This window comes from Carassius carassius, chromosome 1, assembly GCF_963082965.1.
Source record: "Carassius carassius chromosome 1, fCarCar2.1, whole genome shotgun sequence".
Lineage (NCBI taxonomy): Eukaryota > Metazoa > Chordata > Actinopteri > Cypriniformes > Cyprinidae > Carassius > Carassius carassius.
Window position 1 is genome coordinate 21,740,426 of NC_081755.1, and position 10,982 is coordinate 21,751,407.

A 10,982-nucleotide genomic window follows, 5' to 3' on the forward strand; every position below is an offset into this window, starting at 1 on the left:
AATTTTTCTAATACTGTACATTATTGTAGGTCCTCTATGCCCCGCCTCTATCAAATGCATCATTTTCTACAAAGTCCCTCCTCCTGAAAAGTGCAGTCTGCTCTGATTGGCCAAAATGTAATGCCCCTTTCCATAATTGCAAGCTTCATCTTTCAAAATAAATGTAAAGACAGTTAATAATATCATTAGTTTTACCATCAGTTCAAGCCTGAAAGAGGAACAGAGTCTCGTGACAGACACAGTGATGAAGCTCATATGTGTGTGCAGAACACAAGCCATGGACGGTTACGAAAGCTGACTTCACTGTGTGACCCTGTCTCTCTCTCTCTCTCTCTCACACGCACACACACACACACATAGACACACACAGGACACACACACATGCGACACACAAAACGACACATTTGAACACTCACTAGCAAATTCTTAAACTAATAACAAAACATACTTACAGTAGCTGATTCAGAATCACCAGATTGTCGTAGCAAAGTCAGAATGACCTCCTCTCCTAGGTTCATGAAACAGTCGTCCATTAAATGCGATGATGTTCTGTTGTAAGTAATCTTAAAGATTCCTAAATGCATCTACTTTCGGAAGGCCATATAAAGTGCTTTTGCTTTCTCCTAGAAGCACACAACATTTCCCTGGTGACACTATTTAACTGAACAGAGATGACATAACTGAATCCAATGATGAACTGCCTTTAACAATCATTTTTGCATTATTGACACTGTTTTCCTAATGAATGTTGTTCAGTTGCTTTGACGCAATGTATTTTGTTTAAAGCGCTATATAAAAAATAAAAAAAAATAAAAAAAAAAAATAAATGAAGATCAATGGTGACTTGCCTTTGTTCTTGAAGATCACCAGTGACTTGACTCTGGAAGGTCCACGGTGACTAGCCCTGACTCTGGGGGGTCATTGGTGACTAGCCCTGACTCTGGGGGATCATCGGTGACTAACTCTGACTCTGAAGGGTCCACGAACACCTGACTCGACTCTGGAGGGTCCACAAGCACCTGACTCGACTCTGGAAAGTCAACGGGCACCTGCCTCGACTCTGGAAAGTCAACCGGAATCTGACTGGACTCTGGAGGGTCAACAGGAACCTGACTCAACTCTGGAAGGTCAGCTGTGGCTGTCATCCTGTGCAGAGGCGTTGGGCAAGCAGCCATCTTGGGCCGTGGAGCTGGACCGGTAGCCATCCTGGGCAGTGGCTCTGGGCTCGCGGCCATCTTGTGCTGTGGCACTGAGCTGGCGGCCATCTTGTGCTGTGGCACTGAGCTAGCGGCCATCTTGTGCTGTGGCACTGAGCTGGCGGCCATCTTGTCTCGTGGCGCTGTGCTGGCGGCCATCTTATGCAACGGCGCGGGGCTGGCGGCCATCCTGGGCAGTGGTGCTGGGCTTACGACCACCTTGTGCAGTGACTCTGGGCTGGCAGACCTCTTGTGCAGTGGTGCTGGGCTGCCGGCCATCCCACCGGAAGAGACAGGAGTGGCTGGGGCACCCCATGGAAGCCGATGCTGCAAGTAGCACACAGATTCCCAGAACTCAAATGTGTCCAGATGGGCCATTTCCTCTTGAGGAACCGGATCATCCAGCCCGCTGTTAAAATCGTCCTTTAGGGCCGCGTCATTATATCCCATGCCCTCGGCCAAGGACCAGAACACCTGTGCCATGGCACCCACCTCATTGCCCTCTTGGCGGAGGGCGGTCAACTTCAAATATTTTGCTCTCCGCTCCACCATCCTGGCTGGGGAACGGGAAACATCAAAAGACATACCGCTGGATCTTGCTGTGACGGAGTCCCTCTGTCACGGCTGGAATACAGGAAACCACAGAGAAAGATCCAATTGCGAGTACGTCTTTATTTAAGGGTAATCCAAAGAGTAAACAATCCATGCGGGGTCAAAACCAAAACATCAATCCAAAACATAAACAGACTAGGACACAAGATAAGAGCACGACTAGAGACGGACGTGAATAAACAAGGACTCCGTGACACATACTAAGACAGACCGGGTATAAATACACAGGGAGAGACAAACGCTAATGGGGAAATGACTGAGTGCAATGATTGATAACCAGTGACAGCTGGGTGCAATGATTTAGGCAGAGACGTGAGGAATGTGGTTAATGAAGTGACAGACACCGTGGGAATGGAGGACATCTAGTGGATACCCAGGGAACACAACCCAGACACTGTGACATTATTATAATGAATTTGTAATAGAAAGGCAAACATCATAATACTTTCTCGTTTGCCGTCAGCATCAATACACATTTATATAATTGAAACTAATCTTTGAATGGCTAATGAACATTTAATTTCACAAACATTGCAAACTTAGTGGAATCCAGCTGTGAGATCTTGTGAAGTGTGTATGTGTATCCAGCATGATTGTGTGTTCGCTGTGTGACGGTTGGTCTGTGTCATATTCATGTCATTTTCACCATGTGCTGTATGCAAAATGAGTGTTTCCCTGGCTTTATTTGAAAAATATGATTCCCAAAGCACACAAACTTCCCAGAATACTGAGTGCCCTGTTGGTTACAGTGTTTATTTCCTTAATTATATTTTTATTAAATATTTATTTAGAAGTGAATTTTTTTTATTTTACACAATTATTTTTAATCCATTGTCAAATTATTTCAAATTTCTTAAATATTAATAATAATAAAAAAAGATATACATACTGAGTTTTCTAAACTCTTAGCACAGCAACACACCTACATCACACAAATAGCCAAATAGTAAATTTTCTGGCCAAAACAACATTTTGTTAAATAAATACAAACTCTACATTTCAAAATGCTGAATACCTATTTCTGCATATACTAACTGTTTCGCAGCAAACTCGATTCAAAATCGTGTAATTCTGTCAAAACATTAGCACTAGTTTCTATCTAACAGGAACATAGTGCACAGACTGACAAAATGCTTATTAACATTACAAAAACGGCATTACTTGTCATGTTTCAGTTTGACCTGTATAGATTATATAATATGAGATACATTTAAATAATAATAATAATAATAATTCAGTCAGCTGAACATTTGTGTGAATGTGTGGGTTCATTTTAGTTAGTATGTGTAGTGCATACTTTATGAAATGTAAAAGGAAAGTGACAGAATTGCTGCAGTAAAGGATGGAATTACTCACCCCTTTGCCTTTTGCCCGCTAAAAGTGAATGATTTTTTTAATGTGTTTTTAAACCCTTTGAAGTTAGTTGATTTAAAAGTTAGGGAAACTTTTATTATTCACATTCTAGAGGTCAAATACAGCTCGTCTTGCAAAATTAGAATATTTTATGCATTCTCAGTACTCTTACATAACAAGAACAGTGTGTTTTTTTTTATCTTATTTTATTTTTTATTTTTTAAAAGGTGAGTAGGATTAAATGTGCATGCCTTGAACATATCTTTCTTTAGGTTTAACAGAAAAAATCCAGTGCAACATGCCATTGCTTAAGGTTGCCTATAGAGGACAGGCTTCGTCTTGTAGAAATGAGACTCCAGGCATCACTAAAGCTCTCTGTAGGAGGAAGGAAGTGTTTCCACTCTATTAAACTCTTCTGTAGGCTCCACACAGCACATCAGATTTACTGGACTAGACTACATGGAGTCACCAGCATATAAGATGCCAAATTTAGCTTTGGATCAGAGTTAGAGATGAATTATGTGTTTTCAATAGTTTGAAATTCAAGTTTAAAATTCAGAAAAATGGGAAATAAATAAACAAAACGTTTAAAATTGCAGATATAAAACTTGCTATAGGGGTTTTGGTCATGCTCACGGAGGTACAAAGGAGGAGAAGTTGCCAAGAGCTTTCATAAATCTTAGGATTTAAAGCAGACTCGGTTTGAGCAGAGAATAGTCCTCTCAAAGTCAGTTGTACTGAAAAAATGTTGATGTTTCTAAAACTAATAATAAAAAAATATTCTTTGCAAGATTGGTTTCATATTTTACCAAAACCCTGATGGAAGTTTTATTTCAGTTTCAATTTGTTTCGCATCAACCTATATGAGAAATCAGGGACTAATTTGGTTCACCAACTGCCCTTTGACCTCTTTCGCTCAGTTGCACATTTTAAGAGAAACGCTATAGATCACACGAGCATGCAGGCCTCTCGAGACTGCAGGAAATTACACTCTAATCCTTGTATTTGTGCAGGAGCTAAAAAAAATGTGTCAGTGTTCCAATGCAAACTATCTATTGTATCTAGTATCCAAAGAAAAGCGTATAAACAACTGCAGTTGTATTAAAATGCAAAATGTGGAAAGTTCCTGAAGATACCGTGTTCTCAGCTTGGTTTCGCATCTGAACTTTCAAAAGGTGGAGTTATCTTTTCATCTTTTCATACCACATCACATCTCTTGCCCCTTATGGTGAAACTAGCATGAGATCTCGCTCAGTTGTCAGTACACACCTGCCTTCTCAGTGGGTCTGTCTCAAAACCAGACATCCAGCTGCATGTGGCAAACTCTGCTGATCAGGGAACAGCTGTCTCGTATTAACCTCAACTAATCGCTGTTATAAGTCAAAGTGATGAATTGCTAAACTTCCTAATTGTGGCTTCTTTTTTTTTAACATGGTGGCTATTTTGCTTTAAACACAGTAGGTCTGAGGCAAATCTTTTTCAAATGAAAACAGATGGCATGTGTCCTCCAGATGTAGCAACACACACTCTGCACCTCAGGAGCGCGGCACCTCTTGCATAAGAACAGCCTGCTGTGTTGAGAATCGACAGTGACATTGAATCACTGGTCACCCTGCTGCGTGTGTGTGTGTGTGTGTGTGTGTGTGTGTGTGTGTGTGTGTGTGTGGAGGCGGCTCGTTTCTAGAAAGAACTTTTAAAACAGAGCTCAACTGAGTGTTGCTAACTCTTTTGTGTGCACATCAGACAATATAATGAGCTTATGAGAGGTAATAACACGCTGATTGTTTTTTATGACCCTTTTTGCGGGTGGGGAGCCCCGGCATACAGACAGCGTTAATACCTTTCAGAAAACTCATAAGTTCACACAAAAGATTCAGCTTAAGTGGAAGTGCCGTTAAATCACTTCTCTGCTGCGGTGCATTGATTTAGTGCAGGTGGTACATGTTTCACAAATTAAAACAAAGACAGCTGTACATTTCTGTCATATTGCAATATAGTGTGTCATTCTTAAAATTTCTAACTGTTCTGGATGAACTTGTGAATTCAGTCATATGTGACCCTGGAGTGCAAAACCAGTCCTATAGCAGGGGTATATTTGTAGCAATATCCAGCAATACATTGTATGGGTCAAAATCATTAGGACATTAAGTAAAGATCATGTTCACAGATATTTTGTAAATTTCCTACCATAAATGTCAAAACTTAATTTTTGATAAATAATATGCATTGTTAAGAACTTCATTTGGACAACTTTAAAGGAGATTTTCTCAATATTTAGATTTTTTTTTCACCCTCAGATTCCAGATTTTCAGATAGTTTTATCACAGCCAAACATTGTCCTGTCATAACAAACCATACATCAATGTAAAGCTTATTTATTCAGATGATCCATAAATCTCAATAAAAAAAAAAAAAAAACTTATGACTGCTTTTGAGGTCCAGGGTCATATAAAAGATGGATTTGATTCAGGTTTTTGCATGTAAATTCATAAGCTCTCAGAAATGTCTATAAAAGATGGAACTGATGTGATTTCAGGTCAGTTTGGTAGCCACATGTTATTTATACAATTAGTGGTTATGTTATTGTTTTTGTTTCATTGAAATGATTTCAGTTAGAGCTCATTTTTTATAATTTCTTTAGAGAGTCTTGACTTTCTTATTTTATCTGCTCTTAATGACACTATAAGGAGCCTAAAACACTGTAAGAGAGTTTCATATGCAGTCTTGTGTTTATTGCTGACAGCATTGGTTGTATGTTTGAACCACATGACCTCTACTCTGTACCCACACAGCTGGAGGTAACGTTCCCATGTCTGCTGAAGTCAGATGGGACACAGACTAACTTTTGGTGAATATGTTCCTGGCGGCAGTGTGTTTATTGGTATTATAAGACTGTGGCAGTCAAATATTATGTATGTTCTAATTATAGTTACATTACCATTAAGTGCATATTAGGGGTCAGTAAGACTTTTAAATAAAAAAAAAGAAAAAGAAAGAAAAGAAAATACTACTTTTATTTATAGCAAGGCTGTAATTCAAACAAATGCTGTTCTTTTGAACTGTATTAAAGTTTCCAAAAATGATGGGAAATATAGTTTGGTTAAGCTACAGTCAATTACAAAGAAAGAAAACAGATAAGTAACACTGAATGAAATGTTACATTTTAAAGTACAAAGACTGAAGTAGTATTTTCTGGTATATAATCTTTTATTTACAACATTGAAAATATTTTATATATTATATTATATTATATTATATTATATTATATTATATTATATTATATTATATTATAAATAAGTAAGTAATATATGTTTTCGTATCTGGCAAGTTTTATCTATATTATTATTATTTAACCATACATTAAATGCCATACAAAAGAAATGTACTGTGAAAAGTGTTGTTTAAGTTACTTAAAGTTACTTAAAAAAGTAATTAATTACTAGCTGCCTATTACTTCAATTTTGTAAATTGACTACTGTACTAATTACTCTCTCAAAAAATTACTGAAATACTAAATTATTACCAATCACTTTCTAAATCCTGTATTAGACCAGTTGAACAATACTGCTCTTTTGATTAATAATTTTAAAGAAATCAAATAAAATTGCATAAATTACTCTTGAACTGACCACAGTATTGAAATGGAGAAGGTTATATAAAGAACGTACATTTTTACATTAGATTTTGAAGTTCTGTTTTATATAGAACTGTTCTATACAGTACATCAGAAGTAACTGTAATTAAATTACAGAAAAAGTAAAAGTAATCCCTTTACCTTCAAAGGAAAAGTAATTAAATTACAGTACTTAGTAGCTAACGCATTACATTCAACACTGACTGTAACCAGTTCTAACTAAGCGTTCAGCTCAGACTGTCGGGTTTTAATGACGTAATTGCAACTTTAGAGTTCATTCAAGTCAAGTGTACTCAATTTGAACCTCATTTTGATATGTTTTGAACATTCAAAGTGGCGGACGGGGCGAGATTTCACTTGACATGTTAATCTCTGCATACTGCTAGTGCTTCACTTGCTACTTCATAAGGAACTGAGTAGCCAGTTTTCAGTGTACACTGCGCAGTGTGCACTATGCAGTAGACACCAGCTGTCCAGTCCAAACATAGCCAACGACTTTTAGTTCGGTAGTGAAAAGTTAAAAGGTGCTCTAGTGCGTCACGCAGGTGCCTCAAATGTCAAAGACGTTCGAGAAGTTAGTGTACGCGTCACTGTGCGACACAGCATTAGCAAAAAGAGTAGTTAGCCTTTGTTTACAAGTATAGGAAATGTTTAGTAATAGGGTTGAACACGCAACCTCTAATCCCCCGGCGCTGATGACCGTCGCGCGCGCGTCGACCTCTCCTCCACTCCACAAACCTCTTGAGCGGAGCACACGTCCTCCTCTTCAGCCGGGGTCCCCTCTTACTTGTGCCCTGTTTTACGCACAGGGAAGTGACGGCGTAGGTTTTTGACCCCTGGGACGTTTTCTTCCACGAAAGGACATTTTTTTTTTCGCGTGGATATGTGGTGGATGCTGTTTCCCAGATGGATCTGGTTTTTGTGTGGACAGTTCTGCGTCTTGCGTTTGGACTTGCGCGCCAGAGCGATGCCAATGACCCTGTCCAAAGTGGTTTATTCTCACGCGGGAATGTGTCCCAACGAGATGAACCCCAACCTGTGGGTGGATGCCATGAGCACCTGCACCCGAGAGTGCGAGTCCGACCAGGTGAAGCTAAGCTGCTCCATTACAACATCTCTCTGTGTCTATCATGTGATTTAAACGAAAAAAGCACCTTGATAACTATATATTTTAAATATTAGTACTAAAATATAGCCTAGTACTGCCGTTTCTAGTTTTCGTACTACTGTGAGATACGGTCTCGTGGCATTTGCCACCGTCTAAAACATTTGTAATTTTGATATATTCATTTATAAAGTAGATTTGTAACGATACGATTTGTAACGACAATATTTTGGAAGGAACTGTGGCTAGCATTGTATATTTGAACAAATTTACAACGGTAACCATAGTTTTACGCCGAAGTATCATAATTCTTGTCAGCCTATGGTAAAACTGTGGTGAAAAATGACACAGATGCAGAAAAATTATGAAAATATAAAAATAATAGTTTTTATGATTAATAATAATCATTCTAATAACTTTTTTTTTAGAAACTATGGTTAGCATTGCTAATTTGATCAGATGAATATATCTATTTATATATATATTTAGAGATAGATAGATAGATAGATAGATAGATAGATAGATAGATAGATAGATAGATAGATAGATAAAACATGTGATTTGATATTGTCCATCATCAAACAAAAGAAAATTACAGAAAAATAACAACAACAACAAAAAACTATATGGAGATATAAATTTTAAATTAATTTGTGATTTTACTATAGTGAAAAATGTATGTTTGGCTGTAACCATGGTAATTTTTTAAGGGTGTATTTGCAGCATATCCTTGGCAGCAAAATAATATAATGTTAATATTATAAAATAGCATGTATAAAATATAGAATGTATTAATCCAGATGTCGTTAAATGTAGCAAATTGATTTTGATTTGCTATAAGACCAGAAAATGTCAAAAAAAATGTCTGCATATCTTTTATGAATGTATTTGGTTCTCATTGTTTGAATTGAGTTAAAAACTTTAGCCTTTACCCTATCGTAACACTGAAAAAATATTGACATTTTCAGACATGCTAATAACTTCCACAAACTTTGGGTGCACTCCTAATGAGCCTTGTTTCATTCCTTCAGGACTGTGAGCCGTTCGAGAAATGCTGTCCAAATGTTTGCGGACACAAGAGCTGTGTGGCTGCCCGCTACATGGACATTAAGGGCAGGAAAGGTCCAGTGGGGATGCCCAAAGGGGTCACCTGTGACAAATTCATGTGCACCCAGCAGGGTTCAGAGTGTGAAATCTGGGATGGACAGCCGGTATGCAAGTGCCGGGACCGTTGCGGACGGGAACCCTATTTCACATGCGCCTCGGATGGCATGACCTACTACAACAAGTGCTACATGGACGCCGAGGCCTGTAACAGGGGCGTGACCCTCACCGAAGTCACCTGCAGGTACCACTTTAGCTTGTCCAACACCAGTCCTCTTCCAGCGGTGACCACCGCCCGGCCCACCACCACCCATCTTGAGACCACACCTATGGACGTTCAACGTCCCATCATGGTCAGCAACCCAGCGCACCACTTTGTGTTTGTGGGTGAAACAGCCAGCTTCCTCTGCGAGGTCACAGGAAAACCCAAGCCGGCGATTACATGGGAAAAGCAGATCGAAGGTAAAGAGAACACTGTAATGCAACCCAACCATGTGCAAGGAAACATAGTAGTCACTAACATCGCCCAGTTGGTCATATACAACGCCCAGCTCCAGGATGCCGGCATCTACACCTGCACTGCCACAAACCAGGGTGGATCTGTGCAAGCCCATTTCCCGCTCTCTGTGGTCCCCAGGGAGCAGAGCAAACCGGAGCCGCTCATGAATTCAACGCGCTTACCTGCCGAGGAGTGTCTAAAACCACCCGATATGGGCGACTGTGGAGAGGAGAGCATGAAATGGTATTACGAAGCCAAGCGCAACAATTGCTTTACCTTCACCTATAGCCAGTGCAATAAAAACCGAAACCATTTCGATACCTATGAGCTGTGCATGCTCTCCTGTGGAGCGGAGCTTCCTGCTCCTTGCACCCTGCCTAGCATACAAGGTCCCTGCAAGGCTTACAAACCACGCTGGGCTTACAGCCATGTGCTCAAGAAATGCCAGTCATTTGTTTATGGGGGCTGCGGAGGTAACGAGAACAACTTTGAGAGCAAGGAAACCTGTGAGGAGATGTGCCCCTTCCCTAAGACTAACAATTGTAAGCCGTGTAAACCCCGGCAGAAGATGGTCCCGAGCTTCTGCAAGAGCGACTTTGTGGTTTTGGGACGCATTTCAGAGTTGACTGAGGACCACGACTCCGGCCACGCGCTCATCACTGTGGAGGAGATCTTGAAGGACGAGAAGATGGGGCTGCGGTTCTTCGGACAAGAACCTCTGGAGGTGACGCTGCTCAACATGGACTGGAACTGTCCCTGTCCGAACATAACGAGAGCCGAGGGACAGATGATCATCATGGGGGACGTTCACAACGGCATGGCCGTGCTGCAGCCTGACAGCTACGTGGCCACTTCCAGCGTACGGCGTGCTCGCAAACTCCGTGAGGTTATCACCAAAAAGACTTGTGATGTTTTGAAGGAGTTCAGCAGCACAAAGTCCTAGGGCGCTTATGTTATCTGAATCTCTGGACATCCTAAACTGGGGGGCATCAAATCCTGTTTCTGAAGTGCCACTTTCCTGCAAAGTTAGCTACAGTGAAACTCTGCTGGAATGTGGACCTCCAAGAGCAGGATTGGACACCCCGTTCTAAACCAACGTGCCTGCCTCTCACCTGCTTTGCTTCAGGAAGCAGACTCACAAACTTGACTTGTAGAATCTACAATTATATGTCATGCTTCCACCGCAGCATGGAGTTGCTTATCCATGGAGAGATAAAAATATGTGGATTACACTGTGAGATTGACACATAGACATGTATATATATATATATATATATATATATATATATATATATATATATATATATATATATATATATACTAGATGATTTCATGTGAAAGTGTTACCTTATTTACATCTACGTGTTGTAGTGTGAGTCCAGTTATTTTAGTCTGACTAAAAAGCCACAGATGTTATATTAAACCAGACTCTTTCTACCTGTCTCAGAACAAATGTCTCAGTGGACCTTCAGTGGAAAC

The 10,982-nt window shown here is 39.9% G+C and overlaps 1 protein-coding gene across 1 annotated transcript; it reads left to right on the forward strand.

The window, feature by feature from the left end:
* The first annotated feature begins 7,095 nt into the window (after positions 1-7,095).
* Positions 7,096-10,761, forward strand: LOC132141540 (WAP, Kazal, immunoglobulin, Kunitz and NTR domain-containing protein 2-like). The gene is made up of 2 exons (XM_059551126.1): positions 7,096-7,882; positions 8,932-10,761. Exons 1-2 carry the CDS (start codon positions 7,679-7,681, stop codon positions 10,444-10,446), a joined length of 1,719 nt encoding a protein of 572 aa, XP_059407109.1. The 5' UTR covers positions 7,096-7,678; the 3' UTR covers positions 10,447-10,761.
* Positions 10,762-10,982: the final 221 nt, after the last annotated feature.

Bases quoted from the DNA above. Each gene is read 5' to 3' on its own strand.
- LOC132141540 (XM_059551126.1), top strand. From the start codon at position 7,679: ATGTGGTGGATGCTGTTTCCCAGATGGATCTGGTTTTTGTGTGGACAG. The intron at 7,883-8,931 runs GTGAAGCTAAGC...TCATTCCTTCAG, and splicing joins GAGAGTGCGAGTCCGACCAG to GACTGTGAGCCGTTCGAGAA.